The sequence below is a fragment of the Pelophylax lessonae genome (assembly GCF_965119305.1).
Source record: "Pelophylax lessonae genome assembly, chromosome: 1".
Taxonomy (NCBI): domain Eukaryota; kingdom Metazoa; phylum Chordata; class Amphibia; order Anura; family Ranidae; genus Pelophylax; species Pelophylax lessonae.
Genome location: NC_138768.1, coordinates 692,613,220 through 692,640,911, shown reverse-complemented (window position 1 = coordinate 692,640,911; position 27,692 = coordinate 692,613,220). Strand labels below are relative to the sequence as shown.

General features: G+C 41.8%; 1 protein-coding gene across 1 annotated transcript in view; it reads right to left on the bottom strand.

Moving 5' to 3' along the window:
• Window positions 1-27,692, bottom strand: part of ANXA10 (annexin A10) — a 94,070-nt gene that overhangs the window by 26,713 nt on the left and 39,665 nt on the right. The window contains exons 5-9 of the mRNA XM_082246224.1: window positions 24,334-24,424; window positions 16,291-16,370; window positions 4,443-4,496; window positions 1,625-1,718; window positions 354-449 (exon numbers count right to left, since the gene is read on the bottom strand). Of these exons, the coding sequence (XP_082102350.1) occupies window positions 354-449; window positions 1,625-1,718; window positions 4,443-4,496; window positions 16,291-16,370; window positions 24,334-24,424 (415 nt within the window). The remainder of the gene's footprint in view (window positions 1-353; window positions 450-1,624; window positions 1,719-4,442; window positions 4,497-16,290; window positions 16,371-24,333; window positions 24,425-27,692) is intronic.

Here is a 27,692-nt window from a genome sequence, read left to right as displayed (position 1 = left end):
AATATCAGTAGGGATGGGCTCAGACATGTTCCTGGCCTAGTCCCAACCCCCCCTGAGCGATCCCGCCAGAAAGCCGTCACTGCACACTGTTAATCATAGGCAGTGGGGTATTTCCCCACACATACACAAGCTGCTCATGATTGGCGGTGTGCAGTGACAGCTTCCTGGCTGGATTGCTTAGGTGGGTTAGGACTAGGATATATATAATAATATCAGTGATTTTCTGTTCTAAACATCTAAGAACTGGTTCCCCATAGTAATGTAAATTACATTTGCCTTTATTATTTATTTCCATATTTTATTGTGTTATTTAATACAGTATAATGTAAGTAGAACACATAACACCTATTTACCTATGGCCAAAAGGAGCTGTTGGAAGTAGCCATCAAAACATCCTTCAATAGTTGTGGATATGTCTTGTCCAGAGAGATTTTGGAATTCCTGGAAAACTTAAAAAGGAGAACAACAGAGAAGATTTCTTCACTTATCTCAAGTACCTTTTATTTTCCTAATGAATCCTATGTATGATATTTTTCTAAGCTGTCACATACCCATCATACACTATGTACTGCATGTGCATGGTCATTTTGTAATTACTTATAATCCTGAAATGTAAACAATTATCTTCATGTCCAAATATTCATTAATTGAAAGTTCTGTCCTTGCAGCTGTAGCATGCTCCAGAGATTGTTCTATTCTCTACAAGTGCACTGCACAGTGCTGCTGGGGTACCCAGTAGCTTTATTAGTAACCAGTCTGAGTGGTTACTGACCATTTGATCACCATGATTATTCAATCATGGCAATCAAAGTGAACCGGGAAAGAAAGTTCTGTTTAAGCCTTCATTCACATTGAGGGCAGGTTTTAAATTGTGCGAGCTCGGCTGAACTATTTCAAACCCACATATCAGTGCGTGTTTGTGGGCTCATGCATAGATGTCTTTTGAAATTGCCCCCAAAGTCGCCAAAAGTAGTGCAGAAACTACTTTTGGAAATCGGTGCGGCGCCGCAAAGTCAGCGTCGCACCGATTCAAGCGGTGCTGTTGCCAGCAACAGGCTACGATTTGGCATGCGATTTGACATGTCAAATCACATGTCAAACCAGCCCAATGTGAACGGGGGCTGTAAGCAGATTAATGTATTACTTCATTAAAGTTAACACAATATTTGACAGCTAAAATATACAGTATGTAGACATTCTTTTTGGGATTCATGATAAATAGAAGAAAAAAAATGATTAAAATTATGAGAATAAAATAAATTTTTGTCTATTCCTCTGCATAAAATATACAATATTTTCATAGAATTTTTTAATTTTTGCAAAAATAAATTACAAAACGAAGGCCCCAAATTTATTTAAAAAAATGGTATAAAAATATTTTGGAAATCAAAAATGTTTTTTTTTTCTCATGAACTGGTGCATACCAAAACTTTATTTAATATGTGTATGTGGCCTGTTCACAAAGGTCATACTCCAGGACATGAATGGAACTAAAAACTAAATTTTTGCAATAAATTCAGAGAGTATAATTATCTAGGTTTCACGCTGTGTTTTTCACTGGTGTACTATCTATAGCACTATTTTGTAAGTTTAAACATCAAAGTATTGCAAATATAATATGTACCTAGCCATAATTGTTGGTAGCTTTTGTTACATAGAATCATTTGCATCATATTCTTGTGTTCGCCTGTTCTCCTTTGGCAGGCCTCCCATAGAACCTAGAATATAGCAGAATACAAAAGGTTTTTGCAGTTACTTTAATTTTTGGTATATAATGCCAGCAGCATTAGGCACGTAATACGTAAGCCTGTGTGGGCAGCATAGCCTCCATTAGCCTGGTTATCATGAAAACTCAAAATTAGTTGCATGCAATACATATCTTCTCACCACCTGTTTTACCCCTCTAAATACCACACTGCCATGCCACAACTGCCTCATTGCAATATGTGTGAACTAAATATCCCTTTTTTTTTTTTTTTTGTAAAAATAGCTTGAAAGGGTAAAGCAGTGTGCAGAGGGTTCATCTATTATTTTTAGTGTTAATATGTGGTCACACCCCTTTAGCAACTGGTAGATTACAGTATATACATGGACAAACTAGACAAAACCAGTGCTTTGGTCTGTCTGGTACATTTCTCTTAAAAAATATAAAGATAAACCGAAAATACATTAGGGGGTAAATTATATTAGCACAGTGGTTTTTACTGCCCCCTTGTGGATTATATGTAGGAATATAAGCACAATGTGTGCCTAGGTGGAAAATTATGAAGTTTAATTCACAGCAAAATCCTGGTTGTCAAGTCTTGCCAGTGGTGGGGGAAATCCTCTTGGAAAGTTCTTGGACAGAAAAAAGGACCCAGCTGTGATCATTCAACTGTTAGCATACTTTAACACCAGGGTGTTGCATTAAAGTGGTTGTGAACCTCTGGCATGAGGTTGAAAATGAAAAAAGTGTATCCTATAGTGTGTACTTGCCTTTATCCAAAGCACTGTGTGATTTATGTCTGCTTCCTGTGTGCTTTGCAATCTGCACACGGTATTTCTGCCAGCTCATGCCAACTCCAAGGGATGGAGGGGAACTCCAGCACATAGCCTGTGATTTCTCAGCTGTGCATGTTTGCCTATGAGGTTGTGCAGAGAGGGGGGCGGGGGGGGGGGGGAGTCCCTTTCCTCTACTCAGGTCTCAAATTACAATAAAATCCCTGCTATGTGTTCTCCCCTGCCTGCTAAAACTCAGAGTTGATGTGTAAAATGTGTGCTTTAGGGAGCTTTAGAGAAGAGAGTGCTGTAGATAAACATGTACAACTTGTGTAGGATAATTTGTTTCATCTCTGTGTACCACCTAGTCACTTCACTGGATAGACATGTCACCAAGTAAGTGTTCACAACCACTTTATCGCACTGTAAAACATGTGTTTTTACTTTGTGTTACTGCAACCACAGAGCGACGTGTGTACTGCAGTGTGGTGTATTATTATAAAGAGGATTCATATAGTAACAGTTTACACAATGCAAGACAACAGTGTTAGGAGGGCCCTGCTTACAAGAGCTTATTGAATTTTTTTTTTTTTTTTTAAAGCACTCCAGCATATAACTTTCTGCAGTACACAGAGGAGAATGATCTATGCATCGCAATGTGTTGTGTTAGGAAAAGTATGACATCCTGGTTCACCCTAAGCTGCCAGGCAAACAGGGGGAATGGAATTAAGGATGGAGAGAAGGGGGGGGGGGTGTAAACATGTTCTTGTGCTTACCAACCCTTTCCTTTGAACACAGTGAGTGATCGGTACCTAACACTTCTATGTTCATCTATACCTGAAGCATAGTAAACATTGTATACATAGTAAGCCTCTGGAACAAGTGCTTCCTGTTCATTCATTCAGTGCGACTACAGCTACAGAGAAAAAGCAGATTCAGGACTCTTTAGGGTTTATTTACTAAAGCTGAAGAGTGCAAAATCAGGCTCCCATCTGCATAGAAAACCAATCCGCTTCTAACCTCAGCTTGTTGAAATTAAGCTTTGGCAAAAAAACCTGGAAGCTGATTAGTTTCTATGCAGAAGTGAGCCTGATTTTGCACTCTCCAGCTTTAGTAAATAAAACCCCAATCAATATAAAAATTGTGCAGCGCTATAAATAAAGTGCAAAGTACTTATCAATGTGTAGTGTTCATTTTGAACACCTTTGGTTTTTATCATTTTGTAAAAAGGCACAACTTATTAACTTTATACATTTTTTGCTTTTAGTGGGAATTTAGTAGGAATTTATGGCTGTTATGGTAAATTACGTTGTGTTTTGAGCACTAATAATGATTTTAGTGTATTTTTATCATGGTTTGTATGTATGTATGTATGGTATGTATTGTATGTATGTATGTATGGTTTGGGGGTGACTTTTACAAACTCTTAAAGCTGTAAGTAGAAAATAAAAAAGTGAAAAATTGCAAAAATGGTCTAGCCACCTGGAATGAAATTAGGAGCGCAAGGCTTGGCACTGAAAGGGTTAAACTCTTGAAGCCATGTTGCAGGTGTGGGTTTTGGTTACAACCCTTGATTTTGCACTGCGTTGCTTAGTTTATAAAGTTATTAAATGTTGTGTGCAACCTGTATTATGCAATAAGTTACAGAACAAAGAGTGATGGTTTATCACAAAGTTATTTTCCTGCCAGTGACTTGTACCCACAACCCTTTTCTTTAAACCAACGCATTAGCGCTTTTCCATGCTTCTTGGAGATTCTAGTGGTGGAATTTTCTTGGCTCTGATGAGATTCTCCACAATACACAATAAATTGAAATTTCAGAGGCTGCCATTAAGATTTTGTCCAGCCTGGGAACTCAAATACAAAGGCCTGACACTTTTCTTTCCTCTACTTTTTAAAACCCTGGGTTCTGTAAACAAGCTTTGTAACGGATATAAAGGGAGGCAAGTGTTCTTTTTATGTACCATTGCATCTTGAGCCGCTAATCCAGGGTCTGCATAGCTTTCCTCTCTTACACCCTGTAATGAAAACAAAAGTATTGCATTATTATTCTAAGAAGTCACCTGACTTTCAAGGACAGTGGGAAACAAAAAGAATGCCAAAATGTTAGAGATGTAATCTATAATTTTTAAATTTTCATATAGATCATTTAACATGCCAGTAGCCAGAAACAAACAAAACCCTTTGATGAGCACTGCTGGCCATGTGATTTGTGGGCTGTGGGGACTGAGCATGGCGCTTCCAAAAATAACAGGCCATGTTTGCTTTCCATATATTTTAGGAAGCTTCTAGATCAATAAATCTGAGCAGTTTTATTAAGTATGTTATCTTAGCAAACATTTTTTTAAAGCAGTTCAAAGTTTAATACATTGTATTGTTAAAAAAAATCATCAAGCAGCGTATAGGAAAATCACATATATAATTTATTTATGGTTGTTTTAAAGGAGAAGTTCGAAGTTGTTAAAAAAGTGCGAGTTTGGGGGCGATTTGGCAGACATCATGCACAGATGTCTTTTGAAATCACCCCCAAAGTCGCTAAAAGTAGTGCAGGAACTACTTTTGGGAATGCAGTGCGGCGCCTTTAAAAGGTGGAAAATGCCTAAAAGATTTATTGCCAGAGACTAATAATGCAGCAGGCATTCACTTGCATGCATCTAGATATAAACTATGTCTAACAGGGACAATCCTGTAGGTGAGGAAGATGGAGATTTTAATGTGGCCAAAAACATCAAAGAAAAAAACAAATCGTATAAAATTTAAATTTTATTAAAGACAGAATAGTAAAAACAACACATGAAAGTACAGCATCTAAAAGGTGTATCACATAACATAACACACCCTACGCATTTCTCTCACAATTTGGGCTTCCTCAGAATCCGAATGTGTGACAAACTTTTAAAAAAATGTGTGTATATATATATATATATATATATATATATATATATATATATATATACACCTTGTAATAAACAAATAAAATCATGTAAATAGTCAATACACAGATGTATGTAAATATACATATAACTTTATCTACACATTATAATAACATCACATATTCATATATATTATTATATATTAGCAGAGAGGGGAGCAAGTTTGGAGCAAATGAACCAATGGAAAAAAAAAATAACAAAAATAAAAAATTTAAAAATTGTATATTTTTCTTTTACATTTTTTTCCCGTTGGTTAATTTGCTCCCAACTTGCTCCCCTCTCTGCTGATATATAATAATATATATGAATATGTGTATAAAGGTGCAGAATTGACTTGATATTCTTATACAAGAACAAAACAGCACTAGCAGCGCTGGCAGTGTATATCAATAAGTCCACCACAATAATGAGAGCACTGCTGTTGCAGCTCATATTCTCACAAATCCAAGAGTAAACAATTGAGGCATCCCCCAATCCAGGCATCAATGCCTCGATCATTTAGGATTGGCCCTGCAACAGCTTACTGTAGGATGCCTCAGAAAAATGTTAACTTTTGAAAACCATGTTGGGACCCAAGTATGATGATCAGGTGCCTTAGGAGAATCGATTTCACCCAAGTATGCTGTGAGAATATTAGCTGCAACAGCAGTGCTCTCATTATTGTGCTGTTTTTTTCTTACATAAGAATATCAAGTCAATTCTGCACCTTTATACATAATCTTTTGCCATTATAACAGCAGCTTTATTCTCCCGTAAGGTGATTACATCTTTATATAATATTCAGGGGCGGACTGACCATTAGGGCACTCGGGCACTGCCCGAGGGCCCGGGGCTAGTAGGGGGCCCCATGAAAGGCTCCTGGCACCTACCTTCCAAAGCATCTGTGATGATCCCGGAGCCCAGTGCCAGAACAAGTTCCAGCACTGAGCTCCGGTAACTGGCCTGACAGAGACACACTAGCGTGGGCACTCAGGACACCTTCCCTGCATCTCTTTGAGGGTGCCTGGGCTCCCTCACGCAGCGATCGTCCCTCTGCAGCAGCTGACACTTGCATCTCTCCCCCAACTGATGCCTGCACAGTACACACAGAGCTCACCAAGGATCCTCCTCCACGGCTCTGAAGTACACAGACAGGAGGAGGAGGAGTAGCCGGGGAGGAGGGACATTAACTTCAAGAGCTGCACTGATTATCTGAGGTATGTACTGTACATAGTTTATGGATACGGAAGGGGGACAGATAACAAGGATGCACATATGGAGAAGTGATGGGGGCGGGGGCATATGCTAGGGGGATGCTTTTGGAGGGGGGATGACTTGTGCTAGAAGGTGAGGAGGTGGTGTGAGGGGAATTTCAACTCTGACCTCTCCCCTCCAAATGCACCCCCAGCACATGTTCTCTTACTGCCCCTTCTCCCCAAATCAAAGAGGTGCAGATTGCCACTCATCCCAGGACCCCTCTCTGCTGTCATCCCAGGACCCCCTCTCTCCTCATCCCAGGACCCCTCTCTCCTCATCCCAGGACCCCCTATCTCCTCATCCCAGGACCCCTCTCTCCTCATCCCAGGACCCCCTATCTCCTCATCCCAGGACCCCCTATCTCCTCATCCCAGGACCCCCTCTCTCCTCATCCCAGGACCCCTCTCTCCTCATCCCAGGACCCCCCCTCTCCTCATCCCAGGACCCCCTCTCTCCTCATCCCAGGACCCCTCTCTCCTCATCCCAGGACCCCCTCTCTCCTCATCCCAGGACCCCTCTCTCCTCATCCCAGGACCCCCCCTCTCCTCATCCCAGGACCCCCTCTCTCCTCATCCCAGGACCCCTCTCTCCTCATCCCAGGACCCCCTCTCTCCTCATCCCAGGGCCCCCTCTCTCCTCATCCCAGGGCCCCCTCTCTCCTCATCCCAGGACCCCCTCTCTCCTCATCCCAGGACCCGTATCTCCTCATCCCAGGACCCCTATCTCCTCATCCCAGGACCCCCTCTCTCCTCATCCCAGGACCCCCTCTATCCTCATCCCAGGACCCCTCTCTCCTCATCCCAGGACCCCCTCTATCCTCATCCCAGGACCCCTCTCTCCTCATCCCAGGACCCCCTCTTTCCTCATCCCAGGACCCCCTCTCTCCTCATCCCAGGGCCCCCTCTCTGCTCTCATTCCATGGCCCCCTCTCTGCTCTCATCCTATGGCCCCCTCTCTGCTCACATCCCAGGACCCCCTCTCTGCTCTCATCCCAGGACCCCCTCTCTGCTCTCATCCCAGGGCCCCCTCTCTGCTCTCATCCCATGGCCCCCTCTCTGCTCTCATCCCAGGGCCCCCTCTCTGCTCTCATTCCATGGCCCCCTCTCTGCTCTCATCCTATGGCCCCCTCTCTGCTCACATCCCAGGACCCCCTCTCTGCTCTCATCCCATGGCCCCCTCTCTGCTCTCATCCCAGGACCCCCTCTCTGCTCTCATCCCAGGACCCCCCTCTCTGCTCTCATCCCAGGACCCCCTCTCTGCTCTCATCCCAGGACCCCCTCTCTGCTCTCATCCCAGGACCCCCCTCTCTGCTCTCATCCCAGGACCCCCTCTCTGCTCTCATCCCAGGACCCCCCTCTCTGCTCTCATCCCAGGACCCCCTCTCTGCTCTCATCCCAGGACCCCCCTCTCTGCTCTCATCCCAGGACCCCCTCTCTGCTCTCATCCCATGGCCCCCTCTCTGCTCTCATCCCAGGACCCCCCTCTCTGCTCTCATCCCAGGACCCCCCCCCTCTCTGCTCTCATCCCAGGACCCCCTCTCTGCTCTCATCCCAGGACCCCCTCTCTGCTCTCATCCCATGGCCCCCTCTCTGCTCTCATCCCAGGACCCCCTCTCTGCTCTCATCCCAGGACCCCCTCTCTGCTCTCATCCCAGGGGTCTCTCTCAGCTCTCATCCCAGGGCCCCCTCGATGCTCTCATCCCAGGACCCCCTCTCTGCTCTCATCCCAGGGGTCTCTCTCAGCTCTCATCCCAAGGCCCCCTCTCTGCTCTCATCCCAGGGGTCTCTCTCAGCTCTCATCCCAAGGCCCCCTCTCTGCTCTCATCCCAGGGGTCTCTCTCAGCTCTCATTCCAGTGTCCCCTCTCTGCTCTCATCTCAGGACCCCCCCTCTGTTCTCATCTCAGGACCCCCTCTCTGTTCTCATCTCAGGACCCCCTCTCTGTTCTCATCTCAGGACCCCCTCTCTGCTCTCATCTCAGGACCCCCTCTCTGCTCTCATCTCAGGACCCCCTCTCTGCTCTCATCCCAGGGGTCTCTCTCTGCTCTCATCCCAGGACCCCCTCTCTGCTCTCATCCTATGGCCCCCTCTCTGCTCTCATCCCAGGACCCCCTCTCTGCTCTCATCCCAGGACCCCCCTCTCTGCTCTCATCCCTGCACCCCCCTCTCTGCTCTCATCCCAGGACCCCCTCTCTGCTCTCATCCCAGGGGTCTCTCTCTGCTCTCATCCCAGGGGGTCTCTCTCTGCTCTCATCCCAGGACCCCCTCTCTGCTCTCATCCCATGGCCCCCTCTCTGCTCTCATCCCAGGACCCCCTCTCTGCTCTCATCCCAGGACCCCCTCTCTGCTCTCATCCCAGGGCCCCCTCTCTGCTCTCATCCCATGGCCCCCTCTCTGCTCTCATCCCATGGCCCCCTCTCTGCTCTCATTCCATGGCCCCCTCTCTGCTCTCATCCTATGGCCCCCTCTCTGCTCACATCCCAGGACCCCCTCTCTGCTCTCATCCCATGGCCCCCTCTCTGCTCTCATCCCAGGACCCCCTCTCTGCTCTCATCCCAGGACCCCTCTCTCTGCTCTCATCCCAGGACCCCCTCTCTGCTCTCATCCCAGGACCCCCTCTCTGCTCTCATCCCAGGACCCCCCTCTCTGCTCTCATCCCAGGACCCCCTCTCTGCTCTCATCCCAGGACCCCCCTCTCTGCTCTCATCCCAGGACCCCCTCTCTGCTCTCATCCCAGGACCCCCCTCTCTGCTCTCATCCCAGGACCCCCTCTCTGCTCTCATCCCATGGCCCCCTCTCTGCTCTCATCCCAGGACCCCCCTCTCTGCTCTCATCCCAGGACCCCCCCCCTCTCTGCTCTCATCCCAGGACCCCCTCTCTGCTCTCATCCCAGGACCCCCTCTCTGCTCTCATCCCATGGCCCCCTCTCTGCTCTCATCCCAGGACCCCCTCTCTGCTCTCATCCCAGGACCCCCTCTCTGCTCTCATCCCAGGGGTCTCTCTCAGCTCTCATCCCAGGGCCCCCTCGATGCTCTCATCCCAGGACCCCCTCTCTGCTCTCATCCCAGGGGTCTCTCTCAGCTCTCATCCCAAGGCCCCCTCTCTGCTCTCATCGCAGGGGTCTCTCTCAGCTCTCATCCCAAGGCCCCCTCTCTGCTCTCATCCCAGGGGTCTCTCTCAGCTCTCATTCCAGTGTCCCCTCTCTGCTCTCATCTCAGGACCCCCCCTCTGTTCTCATCTCAGGACCCCCTCTCTGTTCTCATCTCAGGACCCCCTCTCTGTTCTCATCTCAGGACCCCCTCTCTGCTCTCATCTCAGGACCCCCTCTCTGCTCTCATCTCAGGACCCCCTCTCTGCTCTCATCCCAGGGGTCTCTCTCTGCTCTCATCCCAGGACCCCCTCTCTGCTCTCATCCTATGGCCCCCTCTCTGCTCTCATCCCAGGACCCCCTCTCTGCTCTCATCCCAGGACCCCCCTCTCTGCTCTCATCCCTGCACCCCCCTCTCTGCTCTCATCCCAGGACCCCCTCTCTGCTCTCATCCCAGGGGTCTCTCTCTGCTCTCATCCCAGGGGGTCTCTCTCTGCTCTCATCCCAGGACCCCCTCTCTGCTCTCATCCCAGGGGTCTCTCTCAGCTCTCATCCCAAGGCCCCTCTCTGCTCTCATCCCAGGGGTCTCTCTCAGCTCTCATTCCAGTGTCCCCTCTCTGCTCTCATCTCAGGACCCCCTCTCTGCTCTCATCTCAGGAACCCCTCTCTGCTCTCATCCCTGGACCCCCTCTCTGCTCTCATCGCAGGGGTCTCTCTCAGCTCTCATTCCAGTGTCCCCTCTCTGCTCTCATCTCAGGACCCCCTCTCTGTTCTCATCTCAGGACCCCCTCTCTGTTCTCATCTCAGGACCCCCTCTCTGCTCTCATCTCAGGACCCCCTCTCTGCTCTCCTCTCAGGACCCCCTCTCTGCTCTCATCTCAGGACCCCCTCTCTGCTCTCATCCCTGGACCCCCTCTCTGCTCTCATATTAGGACCCTCTCTCTGTTCTCATTCCAGGACCCTCTCTGCTCTCATCCCTGGGGCCCCTCTCTGTCCTTATCCCAGGGGTCCCTCTCTGTTCTTATCCCAGGGGCTACTCTCTGTCATTATTCCAAGGGTCACTCTCTGTCTTTATCTCAGGGGTCCCTCTCTGTCCTCTTTCAAGGGGTCCCCTAAACACCAACTGGGATAGGTTGTTCAGGACAGCAAGGGCCTGTTTAAATTTGCAGTTTGGGGGCAGGAAAACCTCAGAATTGAGCCCTGTATTTACTCTCCCCCACCACACCCCCTTTAACTGCAAGGGCCAGGGGTGTACACATGTTGCATCCGCATCAGGAATTATATGTCCTGTCACGCTTGGCAGATGTAGCACCTGCCAAGCATAACTCATTCAAGTGAATGGGGCTGCATTGCAAAGGCTGTGCAACCTTGTGCAGTACAGCAAAAAAAAAAAAAGGGTTAAAGTAGGCAATGAGAAGGCGTTGTATTGCCTCCTCATCACCTGCTTCAACTCCTTGAATCACACACTAGCATGCTGAAACTATGTGCATTGCACATGGTTGCAGGGTGTTTGCTGAGTGGGCCTCATTCACTTGAATGGGTCACGATAACCCACCAAAAGCAACAGGGGGTTTAACTCCTGCTGCAACATGTGTACTCATGGACATGGACACAGGGGGGCCCCATGATCTCATATTGCCCGGGGGCCCCATAGGTTATCAGTCCGCCCCTGATAATATTGTTATTTATCCATTGTCTGTTTATATCAGATATAGCTCTGGGTGAGTGGGTAATAATATTTTGATTTTCACTTACTCCTTTTGTTTTATATATGAGTATGTGATCTGTATATTATTACAATGTGTAGATAAAGTTATATGTATATTTACATACATCTGTGTATTGACTATTTACATGATTTTATCTGTTTATTACAAGGTGTATATATACATTTTTTTAAAAGTTTGTCACACAAGCCCAAATTGTGGGCAAAACATGTTGATCCATCGTACTGTAGGATGTGTTATGTTATGTGATACACCTTTTAGATTCTATACTTTTATGTGTTGTTTTTATTATTCTGTCTTTAATAAAATGTATATTTTTTATTATTTTTATTTCTTTGATGTTTTTGGGCACATTGAAATCCCCATCTTTCTCGCCTACAGGGTTGTCCCTGTTAGACCTGGTTTATCTCTAGATGCACTCAATTTATAGGTGATTGTGCCGGTATTCTGCTGATAGATAATTGGGGGTGGGGCCGAGCCCTGCTCTGTGTATCTTATAAACTCACAGGGCAGAAGATCAAAGAAGCCTGAAGAAGCTCAATGCAAACGTGCACAAGAGCACAAAAAAGCACAAGCTTCTTCAAGCTGAAATAGAAGCTCAAATGCCTTTAAAATCAGCTTTTTTTTTTTTAGCTGCAGTGTGCATGAGCCCTAAGTAAGATCCTCATCTTACTTGATGTGATTTGGATCCGACATTATGTAAGGTTCTGGCACTCTCAGTGCCTCCTATCACATCATTTCCGGGTGCGTTCCATCTACCTAGATAGATGAAGCACATATAGGTGTGTTTCCCTTTAAGAGTGCTGACATCATCATGAGGCGCCGGACTGAACAGCTATTTAAATCACCAGCTTTCACTCACATGTGTTCGTTCAACCTGCTGTGTGCCTAGATGTGCCTTGATGCTTACCTTGTCTTGTGCCGCCGCATAATCTGCCTTGAAGCTCTTATGCTTGCAAGCATACCTCGCTTTCGGAACCACGCTGCTGATCCCTGTATCCCGTTACCGGATCATCCGCTCTTGCCGAACCTCTCCTCTACTACATTGCTACTAGTGATAAGTACCCCACAGGGGAAACCTCTATAACCTTCATACTAAAGCTTACACTATCTAGCTCTGTATACTAAGGACTATTACTACATCTGCACTAACTAAGATTGCTAGCTCTTGAGCCTAATACCATCTGCTCTTGCACTGGGTTGGTCTATCCTGTATGTTCACCTGCTACTCTATCATCTGCTACCATACATGATTGCTAAACCTATCTGCATCCCATCTGCTACTATCTTACTTTTAAGAACATTCCTTTCAAGTGTCTGTCATCTATCATCTCTACCCAACCTGTCTCTTCAGCCTATCATCACTATATTACTATACATATAAGTCACTCTAGGAACATCTTATTGAGTGTGTGTATTTACTTGCTGAATTGAGACTATCCACACATGATGAGTCTTGGGAGTTGGGATTGGTGTCTCAGCGTTTCTCTACATGACTACTGAAGTGGAATATTTCTGCAGCTGTAAATCCACATTATACATAAAACGCAGGAGCGTTACACATTACAGGAAGATTACCCAGGCATTCCATGAAGTTGCCTCGAAGTTGCCTTGAAGTCACATTGCTATAATCTTTTTATATGGACTATAGACTGAAGGATTTATGAATAAATGGTTGTAGAATAAATAATCTGAGTTTCCATTATTTCTTATAGGGAAATTTGCTTTGATATATGAGTGCTTTGGATTACAAGCAAATTATGCTCGCAATCCAAGGTTTTACTGTAAAATCTTTTGTATGACATTTAAATGTTCTGAGAGTTTTCATATGGATTTTCCTAAAACTTTTCCTAAGAAGTTTAATACAAATTTCTATCTATCTGTGCCCAGATTTACTATAGATGCAAAGAGCTATACTGTCCTACCTCAGCCCCAGTTAGAAGACACCTAGCATTGCCACATAGGTGAGGATGAGTGAGTCAGATGCTCACCCATACCCAGAAGTGCCAGGCATTGCACTTTTCTTCAAATTGCAAAATTAAGCCAGAGCAAAAGAAAGCTAAGAATATGCTGCTCTAAAGAGAAGGCGATAAAAGAACCTTTTATTTTGTCGTACATCGGCTAAGGCCACAATGGTATTCTGATGTTCAGATTCCAGGCTTATGCAGTATTTAAAGAGAAGTTTGGGAATCATTTTTTTTTCAAGAATCATACTTACCTAGGTGGATGCAGCATCAGTCTGATCGACTTCTGTATAACCACCCTCTCTGATTTTAGCCACTTGACCAACCCTCCAGGCTTTAGTCTGCAGCACTGATCAGTGTATTCTGGTGGCAGGGAAGTCTCCCCACTGTGAGAATACAATTGCTCATAGAGTAGAATTCCCCTATCTACTTTGAATATGTGGATGGGGGAATTGGGTAAATTTTTTCATTCACCTGATGGCTTAGTGAAGAAAAAAATGTATGGGCAACTTAAAAAAAAAGTATGGCTTTCAAAAAACCAAACATTTATACTCACCTAGATAGATGCATTTATACATACAGTACCTAGGTGGATGCAGCATCGATCTGACGCTGCATCTGTCCCCCACCAGCTTTGTAGTGAGAACTGAGCAATTTAACACTGCTGATCACTAAGTTGTTCCCCTTCACTCTGAGCAGAGTGCTAAGACTGTCAGTCACTGGCTCTCTGCTCTGCCCCTCCAGCACTCACTGAAGCACTGGGCTGTGGAGAGGGAGGGAGGGGCTGGCTCAGGCTCTCAGCAGATCAATGAGAGGGTGAGCCAGGTGCCGATCAAGGCATCTGGGTGAATCCCTACCATATCATCGGGATCTTTCCAGAGCCTGATGCAGCCCTGTGACGTCAGCCAACAGCGGGCTTCAGCTTGCTGTCAGTTGAAAATGTATCACAGGAGTGCAGAACGACCTGCACTCATATGATCCATAAGAGAAGTATAGCCAATAAAGCTTTGACTATACTACTCCTTTAAATCTGCTAGTACATTTAACAGATTTCTCCCCAGATTTCCAAAGGTGCTCCTGTGCTCCTACACCTAGTAAGGGGCACTCTAATACAGGAGGTGTATTACTGGTCAGATCACCAGATGAAAACAGAGGGGAAAAAGCCTAAAAAAGAAATGCAACATATTACATTTTTGGTTTTGGGTTTAAAGTGTTACTAAAGGTAAAAATGTATTTTATAAACCCCTTCCCGCCGACCGTGCCATACATGTGGCCTCACGGAAGTGGGTCATTGTCTGTAGGGGCCGCGTATATGTATACCTCCCAGCACAGACTCCAGGCTCCAAGAGCCCAGAGCCTCGTACTAACGATTGGTGCCTGGGACTCCTGGTTCTAGTTCACCTGATTACTGTGATAGCCTCTGATTGGCTATCATAGTGATCAGTCAATGTGAGCCCACCCCTGTGTTTAAAGAGAAGCTCTGAATAGAAAAAAGTGTTTTAAAAAAAATGTAAATAAAGAAGAAAAAATAAAGAAAAATATAACAAGAAAAAGGTTTGCCAGGGTTAGTGTTAGGGTCGAAGTCGAAGGTCACAGCCAGGGTCAAAGGTCATGGCCAGCATATTTTCAGTAGATTTAAAAAAAAAATGAATTAGTATCAGTATAGACAATCCTTTTCAATTCGAATTAGTATCAGTGTCAGTTAGTGTCGGGGTCAGTTTTTTTTTTAGGAAGGACAAAAAAAAAAAGCAAAATGTGCACCATTGTTTCTGGGCCCTGCTACGGGTACAAACAACAACTAACATACACATATGTGGTATCGCGGAGATTTATTTTAGGTTGTTCTTTGGTGGTAAATTTTGATAATAGCAACAAATATACAGCTACATTTTTTTTTTTTTACTATTTTGGGCCGGTTTTCCTTTGATAACAATAAAAAAACAAGGTATAATCCACCTTGACAGGATATTGAAATTGTATGTGATCCTGCACTTCCGGATCTGGGGCGCTTATGCGGGCCATCGGTGACCTGCTCCCGCTGTGATTAGACATAGCGAGAGTCAATCCGCCAGTATACACTGATTGTTCGGGACAAAGGGAGAACGGCGGTCTGTGAGAAGGGAAGGTTGTGATCCTGTGTTCCTGCAAACCAGGAACATCGATTTCTGCCTTCCCATAGTTCAAGCACCTCACACAGTATACACAAGCACAGGTTAGGCACACAATTAACTCTTTGATCGCCCCTGATGTTATCCCCTTCCCAGCCAGTGTCATTAGTACAGTGATAGTGAATATTTTTAGCACTGATCACTGTATTAGTATCACAGGTCGCCAAAAAGTGTCACATAGTGTCAGATTTGTCCACTGCAATGTCGCAGTCCCACTATAAGTCGCTGATCGCCGTCACTGCTAGTAAAAAAAAAAAAAAAAAAAAATTCCATAAATCTATCACATAGTTTGAAGACCCTATAACTTTTGCGCAAACCAATCAGTATATGTTTTTTTGAGATTTTTTTTACCAAAAATATGTAGCAGCATACACTTTGGTCAAAATTGATGAAGACATTTTTGATTTTTTTCCATTTTTTTATTGGATATGTTGTATAGCAGAAAGTAAAAAAAGATGTTTTTTTTTTTCAAAATTGTCAGTTTTTTTTTGTTGATAGCACAACAAATAAAAACCACAAAGGGGATCAAGTACCATCAAAAGAAAGCTCTATTTGTGGGTAAAAAAAGGCATAAAATGGGTACAGCATCGCACAACTGCGCGTCAGTTTAAGTAACACAGTGCCATATAGCAAGAAATGTATAAACGAGTTATGTAGCTTTGATGTATATATTATTCAAACCATACAGAGTACAATACCTGGGCCAGATTTATTAAACAATCTCTAAAATGTCCTGAGGTTTCTGAGTAAAGGTCTTGGTCCAGACTGCATCCATATTCTGGAAGAGAAACAATTTCTCTAAACATCACACATGCGTTTTTTTAAATGCATGCAAATTCTTTAATGAAACATTAAAAGCAATTACATTTTCATCCTTCTAACAATTAAGAACAGTTAACAATTTTCTAAATAAATATCTGGTGAAAATCATTTTAATATAATATCACACAAAATACATTACTCATATAGTAGAACTATAGGCAAAACCTTTTTTCATAGACATCTGTGACAACGCCCACTGGGAGGGGTGAAACGCATCGGCGTGGATTCTGGCCTTTCAGTAAAGACGTAAGACGGGCTAGTGGAATGCATGCAGAAGTGTGGTGGAACGCATGCCGCTATGTCCACAGTATCATAAGGTTACCAGCCATCAGGAGACCAACCAATTGTAATTTCTACATGCGATATTACTCCTCAACCATTGTAAGTGTAATTTCTCTATTTATATTAAATTAAAAGCTCAAACATATTACACTATTTGGCTCTTCTTTGTCTTCCATCCTGAGCATTGAACGGCAGAATACATCCAAGGATCCCTACCCATCGAACTTACCAGTTACTACCTTTTAGACCCCTATGCAATATTGCCCAGGGGTCCACACTGTCTGGTAAGTGAATTCACTTTGGGGGGTGTGAATCAAAGCCACGTTGCACAAAAGTCACTTGGACACTTTGGATTAAGAGCACTTTTTCCAAAAACTTTCACTAAACCAGTGTTAATTTCGTCGACTAAAACCGACTAAAACGTTTTCGTTGACTAAATTAACACAATTTTAGTCGACTAAAATACGACTAAAACTAAAACAATTCAGATGACTAAAATACGACAAAAACTAAAATGGCATTTGAGTCAAAAGACTATAACTAAAACTAAATCAAAATTTGCTGCCAAAATTGGTGCATGCTCAAAGCTTAATACCATAAATAATAACATATTAGATTTTTCACTCCAGGACCAGCAGTAGTATATAATGAGTTTGGAAATTGTAGAGAAATGCTTAAATAATGCATTACAAATTACAATTGAACTACACCCATTTGATTATAGATGACAAAAATGAGTTTTAGTCGACTAAAATGTAGGACGTTTTAGTCGACTAAAATGTAGGACGTTTTAGTCGACTAAAATGTACTGGAGTTTTAGTCGACTAAATACAACTAAAACTAAAACACTTGCAGAAGACTAAAATGGGACTAAAACTAAAATGCCATTTTAGTCCTAAGACTAAGACTAAAACTAAATTGAAATTTGCTGCCAAAATTAACACTGCACTAAACACTTGCTTGTTTATATAATTTTTGAAAAACAATTTTTGTATTTTTTATACAACTTTATGGGAATATGGATTCTGTTTATTAGTATATTCATCAGCTAAATGTGTTAGCACTTTTTAATTCGGGGGTGTTGCACTATTTCTTGTGCTGTGGCATTGTTATTTTATCTATTGAGTCACAGAGTGATGAGCAGCAGCAGGAGTGTTTTTAAAGTGTAACATATTCACTTAGTGCAGGGAAGACGTTTATAGTCATTGGTTTATTAGGAATGAGTCTCTGATTGTTAGAACGCCAGCTCCCTAACAACCAGGAGGAAGCTGCTAAATGTTTCACTTCACTCTGCATCATCAAATTTGTTCAGTTGAGCACCCATTTTTTCGTGGCGACAAAATGCAGATGTCTCCCCCATTTTATGTCCCCTGCCGGTCGAATGTTCTTAGCCTATTAACTTTTATGGTGAAATGTTCTTAAGTTGTTTTTTTTTTTAAGATAGAATGTTAGAGAATGTTACATTCACCCAACGAAAGGCAACGAGGAAACTATTACACACACATATTACAAACATCATGGAAATTATTTATTACGCTTGCACAAATGTTGAGACATTTGCAAAGGGGATTTTTATTATAAACCTGCCCATTTATGTCTGCACCATCACTCCTTTCAACAGACAACAAGCCATTTGAGCAGTAAGGTAGCTGCTGGCCGCAGATAGGCAGACCGATCTGTGAGCAACTACACGGTTCATAGAATGCCTGGAGCTGCACATTGTTGGCTGATAAATCTCATGCTCAGAAACTCATCGTGTTCTGCCCCACTTTCTTGAAATTTTTCTATGTTCTATTGAACTGCATTAGTTTGTTATTACTTTGTAGTATGCTGACATCTGGTGGCTATTTTGGGACATGCAACTTGCTTACTATTGTGATTTTGGTATCTACCTCTGTCATTCCCTTCTGTTTAGTGCTACTTAATTAAGTCCTAGCTGGACCCTCCCCACTTTTTCCATATTCCCTCAGTCAGTGTTATTTTTTCAGAGACAGGGCTTCGGAAAGTAATTGCCTTCATATACTTTAAAAGACTGGAAATATATCCTCTGTACTGCGATTGCTGAAGTAAATTTGCATCGGATTCAACTTCCGAGTCTTATGAAAGAGTCCAGGTGCCTGTGGATGTTGCCATTTCAGTAGGTGACCACACTATCCAGGGGCTGGGTATAAGTAGGTATGTCAATGCATAAAGTGGCATTTGGAACAGAACACCTTCAAAGCACTTCTACATGGGAACTGTGTAATGTTGGGTGGCATTGGCCAACCTATCATATACCTTTATATATATATATGTTTTTTTTTAATTTAGGAAACAGCTGTTTTTCTTTAGGCTCCATGCACACTAGCTTATTTTTAAGCTGCTAGCAGCTAGTTTGAGCTTTTTTTTTTTTTCTGCCCCTAGAAGAAAATAGTATTATTCTATGTGTCCATACACACTATTGTAAGCTTTCTAGCTTCAGCTTCTAGGAGCAGAAAAAAAACATTGTGTGGTTTCAGGAGCAGCTTGCCAGCTAAAAAAAGCTGACAGCTCCAAGAAGCTCCTAAATGCTGTTAAACACTGTTAAGCACCAGTTTCCAGCATTTTTTTTCTAGCCAGCAAGCCGGCTGCCGCGTCTGTAACAACGGATGACTCATTAGCTGTCTGTGGGGTTCCCTGCTGATAGCTAAATGTAAACATAATATATGTGAGACTGGTGAACCTTGCGCTTATGGTGAATAAATAGTGATAAATATGATATATTAATTTAATTAATTAATTAAATAAATGAGCTGCCTGCTGCAATAAAAAAGTGCAAGTGCTTTTTTAAAATGTTGGTCTGTGATTGCAGCGCTGCTTCAAAGTGTTAACGTGCATAAATAATCTAAAATACCAAAGAAATTCAATAGTGCAAAATAAATAGATATTTCATACTATAAAAATTCATAAAGTGCAATTAATGCTGTGCTGAAAAATAGTGCAAAATAGCTTATTAAATATCATCAAAAAACAAGTGCATGAATTATTGCTAATAAAAAATCCAATACGATAGTCCTTTTTTCAAATTATATGGTGCTGGTGCTCATCCGTGCTGCTTGTGGGGTCTCCCCCTTCGTATTTCTACTTACCACAATGTGGCTTATACAAAGCAGGAAGTGATAGCCATGGTAATCCTTGGAATCATTGGTGTTTGCTAGAAATCCATAAGAATCCTTTTCCACTTAAGATGTTCCCAAGTGTCCTCATAAAAAGAAAAGGCTTTCCATAGTGAAGACCGTTTAAAACTTCAATTTATTTAAGATAAAAGACAACGGGATACTCACAAACATCATAAAACAACAGACATGTAGATGTGCACTCGGCTCGGTGGTTAGCTGCTCCCGCAGCGTGCGCCTCACCGACCGGATATCATGTGACAGCCCGCTCGGCCAATGGCTAGACGCGTTTCGCTGTTGAACACAGCGTCATCTGTAGCTAGCTAGCCGAGTCTGTCACTATGCTTTAAATAGTCATACATTATGCGTCTCTTCCGGTTATCGCTACTATATTACTTAATTATTTGAGTATTTCACTTGGCTACCTATTGTAATGCTTTATTGTTATCTCGTGGCTGAAATCAATCTCGAATTTATATTTAAAAAAAAGGATGATTTATATTGTAGTTAGGATCGTTATGTAAGCCGATTCTAATGGATACACTGCCCTCTAGAGACCACATGAAGGATTTACTCTCTCAGAGCAACATCTCTTCCGGGTTTACTATAATTTATCCTTTGGTTTGATATCGTCTACTCTCATAAGTGCCAAAAATACAATTTAATAAATATCTATTACATTCTCATGATAAGTGAAGGAAAGTATATAGGTAAACAGTGTAAGTGTATAGAAATGCTAGTATTTCACTAAGTTATTTCATTACATATACTGCCACCTGTCGGTGGAAGCTATGATAGTTCCTATACTATTTAATGTGTGTATGCCACCATACACCTTCCAATACTGTCCGATCTATGTTTATTTTATATATATCTAAATATGGGATGTATAGGTTTATTTAAAATAGTTCCAAGCTTATATTCAATATGATCATTACAAATTCATATAAAAATATGTTAAAATATTAAATTATTAAAATCTATAAAATTGCTTAAAAATCATTTATAAAACAATTGATGTCAATTTCAACATTTAGTCCCTTCGGCGTCATGCTATCAAGTTTATGGATCCACCATGTCTCATTTTGGGAAATGGCTCTTTTCATGTTGGTGCCTCGCCAGTGTTTTTCTATGGTGTCTATACCACAAAATTTCAGTTTGCTTGGATCCTTGTTATGGTGAATTCTAAAGTGGTTTGATAGGCTGTGCTTTTTGAAACCTTTTTTGATGTTAGCTACATGCTCTCTTAATCTTATCCGCAACTCTCTTGTGGTGCGTCCTATGTATTGGAGTCCACATTCACATTTCAATAGATAGGTGACGTGAGTACTTCTACATGTTATAAATTTATTTATTTTGAACTTTTGACCTATGACTGTGGATTTAAATTCAGTTTCTTTTCTAGACTTGTTATTCTTTTTGCATGTGCGACAAATAACACATTCACCACATCTGTAATATCCTTTTTGGTCCAAAAATGTTACCATTTTTTTAGGTGGATCAGGGATGTTTTTGTGGCCATCTGTAACAATCAGATGGCCACAAAAACGTACTTCAAAAGTACCGATAGGAACAGTTACATCCCAATGAGCAGCAATTACCATCCCAAATGGTTATCAGCGGTACCCAAAGGCCAGTTACTTCGAATCAGAAGAAATTGCCAAACTGAACAAGACTTTCTAGAACAATCCAAAACACTAATAGAAAGGTTCAAAGACAAGGGTTACAAGTCGTCTACCTTACAGCAGATTCAGAAATAGGTAACCGTTATGGACCGCAAGGAACTTTTACAAACTAAGAAGAAAAAAAAATGAAAAATCTTACCAGACAGCCTTCTGTACAGATTTCAATAGGCAATATAAACAATTAGAACACGTTTTTAAAACACATTGGCCGATTTTAATGAGAGATCCAACTTTTAGCCAAATTTTACCAAAAAAAACGAATTTTATTTACAGAAGACCCCCGATTTTAAAAGATATAATAGCTAAAAACATCCCTGATCCACCTAAAAAAATGGTAACATTTTTGGACCAAAAAGGATATTACAGATGTGGTGAATGTGTTATTTGTCGCACATGCAAAAAGAATAACAAGTCTAGAAAAGAAACTGAATTTAAATCCACAGTCACAGGTCAAAAGTTCAAAATAAATAAATTTATAACATGTAGAAGTACTCACGTCACCTATCTATTGGAATGTGAATGTGGACTCCAATACATAGGACGCACCACAAGAGAGTTGTGGATAAGATTAAGAGAGCATGTAGCTAACATCAAAAAAGGTTTCAAAAAGCACAGCCTATCAAACCACTTTAGAATTCACCATAACAAGGATCCAAGCAAACTGAAATTTTGTGGTATAGACACCATAGAAAAACACTGGCGAGGCACCAACATGAAAAGAGCCATTTCCCAAAATGAGACATGGTGGATCCATAAACTTGATAGCATGACGCCGAAGGGACTAAATGTTGAAATTGACATCAATTGTTTTATAAATGATTTTTAAGCAATTTTATAGATTTTAATAATTTAATATTTTAACAGATATTTTTATATGAATTTGTAATGATCATATTGAATATAAGCTTGGAACTATTTTAAATAAACCTATACATCCCATATTTAGATATATATAAAATAAACATAGATCGGACAGTATTGGATGGTGTATGGTGGCATACACACATTAAATAGTATAGGAACTATCATAGCTTCCACCGACAGGTGGCAGTATATGTAATGAAATAACTTAATGAAATACTAGCATTTCTATACACTTACACTGTTTACCTATATACTTTCCTTCACTTATCATGAGAATGTAATAGATATTTATTAAATTGTATTTTTGGCACTTATGAGAGTAGACGATATCAAACCAAAGGATAAATTATAGTAAACCCGGAAGACATGTTGCTCTGAGAGAGTAAATCCTTCATGTGGTCTCTAGAGGGCAGTGTATCCATTAGAATCGGCTTACATAACGATCCTAACTACAATATAAATCATCCTTTTTTTTAAATATAAATTCGAGATTGATTTCAGCCACGAGATAACAATAAAGCATTACAATAGGTAGCCAAGTGAAATACACAAATAATTAAGTAATATAGTAGCGATAACCGGAAGAGACGCATAATGTATGACTATTTAAAGCATAGTGACAGACTCGGCTAGCTAGCTACAGATGACGCTGTGTTCAACAGCGAAACGCGTCTAGCCATTGGCCGAGCGGGCTGTCACATGATATCCGGTCGGTGAGGCGCACGCTGCAGGAGCAGCTAACCACCGAGCCGAGTGCACATCTACATGTCTGTTGTTTTATGATGTTTGTGAGTATCCCATTGTCTTTTATCTTAAATAAATTGAAATTTTAAACGGTCTTCACTATGGAAAGCCTTTTCTTTTTATGAGGACACTTGGGAACATCTTAAGTGGAAAAGGATTCTTATGGATTTCTAGCAAACACCAATGATTCCAAGGATTACCATGGCTATCACTTCCTGCTTTGTATAAGCCACATTGTGGTAAGTAGAAATACGAAGGGGGAGACCCCACAAGCAGCACGGATGAGCACCAGCACCATATAATTTGAAAAAAGGACTATCATATTGGATTTTTTTATTAGCAATAATTCATGCACTTGTTTTTTGATGATATTTAATAAGCTATTTTGCACTATTTTTTTAGCACAGCATTAATTGCACTTTATGAATTTTTATAGTATGAAATATCTATTTATTTTGCACTATTGAATTTCTTTGGTATTTTAGATTATTTATGCACGTTAACACTTTGAAGCAGCGCTGCAATCACAGACCAACATAAACATAATATATGCTGGCAAAAAAAAAAAAATGGAAAAAAATAACTGCGTGGGGGTCATTCCCCAATCCATACCAGGCCCTTTCGGTCTGGTACTGATTTTAAGGGAAACCACATGGCAAAATGTAAAAAAAAAAAATGGTGCGGGGTCCCACCCAAAATCCATACCAGACTCTTATCTGAGACATGCAGCCTGGCAGGCCAGGAAAGTGTGGGGACAAGCGAACGCCCCCCCCCCATCCGAACCATACCAAGCCACATGCCCTAAGATGGGTGGTGGTTTGGGGCAGGGACATTTCTGGCTCCCCAAAACACCTTGTCCCCCCATGTTGATGAGGACAAGGGCCTCTTCCCCACAACCCTGGCCCAGGAGTTTCTTATCAAAATCTGGAAGCACCCCCCCCCCCATGTGAATGAATATGGGGTTCATTGTACATTGAACCCCGCTGACACTGGTTGTTAAGGATGCCGGCGGCTGCCCGATCCTTAACAAAAATGCTAACGCTCCTAAACACTGTGAAAACGATCCTAAACACTGCAAATCCAAACGATCCAAACGCTAGCAAAAAATGCAAAATATTTTTTTCAGCGGTTTTTGAGCGTCTAGTGTGCGTGGAGGCTAATCCGGTGAAAAATAATTATGTTGCATAAACCACATTGAAAGAATACTCACGCATTAAATAAGCTTCCTTCAACTGAAATATATCTGGTGTTGTTCTTGTTGCTAAAATATCAATGAGGCAGTTTTCATCTGTCCCAGCTCCCTGTAAACATGGGGATACTATCATAAAAAAGCTACCAATGTAAACTTTTTACAAGATAGAGTGCAGTTTTGTTTAACACATCTTAGTCAACATTACATTATAAAATGCTTGTCCTTAAATATAGCACTGACCCACAGCAACCAATCAGTTTTACACTGCCTACTTCAGAGCCATACAAAAGGGATTCTGATTGATTGCTATTGCAGAATAAAACAACAACTGCTTCGGCTGAACAAAAAAACAGAATTCATTTCCTCATCCTAATATTGAAGGTGGATGGGGAAATACTCCTTGCTGTGTCTTTGTATTCTGACAGCGGGACTCCCCCACCCTCAGAGTACACTGATCAGTACTGCATGCGCTGATCGCTTGTTTTCCAGCAGGACCATTCGAATGGTCATCAAACTGGCTTCTGTTGAACAGAGAGGGCTACACATGGATCTAAATCTAGATTTGCTAAACTGGTCAATTCTAAATCCATGCATGGCCAGCTTTAAGTCCCATTTACACCTGTGCATTGCAGTAATGTGGTTTTTTTTGGCACAATTTTTGTGTAACAGTATTAGGCAGCCTATCGACTTGCATGGGCTGCCCTACGAATGACCTTTCCAGATGGTGAACGTTGTGCACTTTTTGATGCATGTGTCGTGCATTTTGTCATGTGATAAAACACGCATTTCCTAGCTGTGTTTGCGGTGCCTTTAACAGTTACTGGTACAGCAAGCACGTGCGTTTTTCACCCATTTAGGGCATGTTCACAGAAAGTACAGGCGTAAATATGGCTTTAGTTTTGACATCACATGATAGAAAATCTTTTTAGAAACCAGAAGAGCAGCAAGGTAAGAGTTCCTTGTTTTTGTTTTTAATTAACTAGTTAATTAGTTCACACAGCTGGGAACTTACTTATTTCAAGCATTTCTTTCTTTTAATTTTGATGATTATCGCTTACAGCTAGTGAAAACCCAAAATTCAGTAACTCAGAAAATAAGAACATTACATAAGACCAAAAAAAAAATGGATTTTTAATACACAAATGTTGGCTTACTGAAAAGCATGTCCATTTATAGCATAGTATGCACTTAATACTTGGTCGGGGCTCCTTTTGCATAAATAACTGTATCAATGTGGCGTGGCATGGAGGCAATCAGCCTATAGCACTGCTGAGGTGGTATGGAAGCCCAGGTTTATTTGATTGCAGCTTTCAGCTCATCTGCATTGTTGGGTCATGTGTCTCTCATCTTCCTCTTGACAATACCTCACCGATTCTCTATGGGGTTTAGGTCAGGTGAGTTTGCTGGCCAATTAAGCACAGTGATACCATGATCAATAAACCAGATGTTGATACTTTTGGCAGTGTGGGCAGGTGCCAAGTCCTGCTGGAAAATGAAATCAGCATTTCCATAAAGTTGGTCAGCAGAGGAAAGCATGAAGTGCTCTAGGAATTCCTGGTAGAGGGCTGCGCTGATATTGGACTTCATAAAACACAGTGGACTAACACCAGCAGATGACATGGCTCCCCAAATCATCGCTGATGTGGAAACTTCATCATGCTACTTGGATTCTATTGCATCTCCTCTCTTCCTCCAGACTCCGGGACCTTGATTTCCAAATGAAATGCAACATTTTTCACAGTCCGTTATGATTTGGGGAGTCATGTCATCTGCTGGTGTTGTCAAGAGGAAGATGAGGGACTCCAGACCTAACAATGCAGACGAGTTGAAGACTGCTATCAAAAGCAACCTGGGCTTCCATAATACCTCAGCAGTGCCACAGGCTGATCCCCTCCATGCCACGCCACATTGATGCAGTTATTCATGCAAAAGGAGCCCCAACCAAGTATTGAGTGCATACTATACTGTACATAGACTTACTTTTCAGCGAGCCAAAATTTCTGTATTAAAATCCTTTTTGCAATGGTCTTATGTAATATTCTAATTTTATGAGATACTGAATTTTGGGTTTTCACTAGCTGTAAGCCATAATCACCAAAATTAAAAAAAAAGAAATGCTTGAAAGTTTCATTTTTTGGATTTAATTACTAAAATAAACTTTTTGATGATATTCGATTTTTTTTTTTTTTTTAGATGCACCTGTATATGACTGTGTATAATTAATCCACATATTTCCCTATATCTCCTTAATTGGTTTGTTGAAGTAAAGCAGAACCCAACAGGAAATTTTAACACACAGGAAAAAAAATGAGAACAATTATATATTTAATGGTTAAAAAAGACATATCACTGAAATTTCTATACAGACCGTACTATACACCCACATTCATATATTGTATTGGCAAGTTAGCATCTCCTACCTGTGTTAAATGCTCTGGGGCTGAGGGTACTTTCTTTCATATGTTTTGGCAGTGCCCATTGATAAGGAATTTCTGGTCTACAGTGACAGAGTTTCTCACTACTCTTGCACAGGTGCCCAATATTTGTAATCCCCTGCGTTGTCTGCTGGGACATGTGGATGAGGAGGATATCCCTGGCCGTACTAAAATATTTCTACGATTGGCCATCTTTTAAGCCAAAAAATCCATAACATTGCGCTGGAAATCAAACGTTTCCCCGGACGTTCCGTTCTGGATCTCATTAATCTATCAAGTGCTTCCCCTCTATGCCCAAAAAAATTCCACAAAATTTGGTCCATCTGGGTAGAATCTGATTCCACAACTCCACTAACTGCAAGTGATTCCTCTTAAACTGATGAAGATGTGTGTTCCATCATTTCAGTAATGACTGTATAACCTCTTTCCCTCCCTCCCCCCTCCCCTATATATCTCCTGTTCACATCCCTCATGTGGTTGATATACACCGTGATAACTATGCAAATGCTGTGTTTTGTATGGTCATTTGATATACTGGCACTGTTTTTTTCTTTTTGATGTTCCTGTTTCTGTTTTAAAAGAAAATGACTTCTGTATTTTCTCTTAATATTTATTGTATATATTGTTTCAAATGTACAATAAAGTTTACCCTTAAAAAAAAAAAAAGGCGTATCAAGCCCTATAATAAAACAAGGAACCCTTGCATCCTCAAAGTCCTAGACCCACATTTTCAGAGGAAGCCAAAAAAAAACATTAGGATTAATTTTGCTCTAACAGAGATATTACTCACTGGATCAAAAATCTTCAGTATTAATTAAAAAAAATAGTGGCTAATGATATTTCGTGCATTTTTATACACATAAGCCCTTTCTTGGCAATCTACCAAGTTGCCTATAACTACCTCCTGTGAAGATAGTCCTACATTTTCACAGCTGATACTGT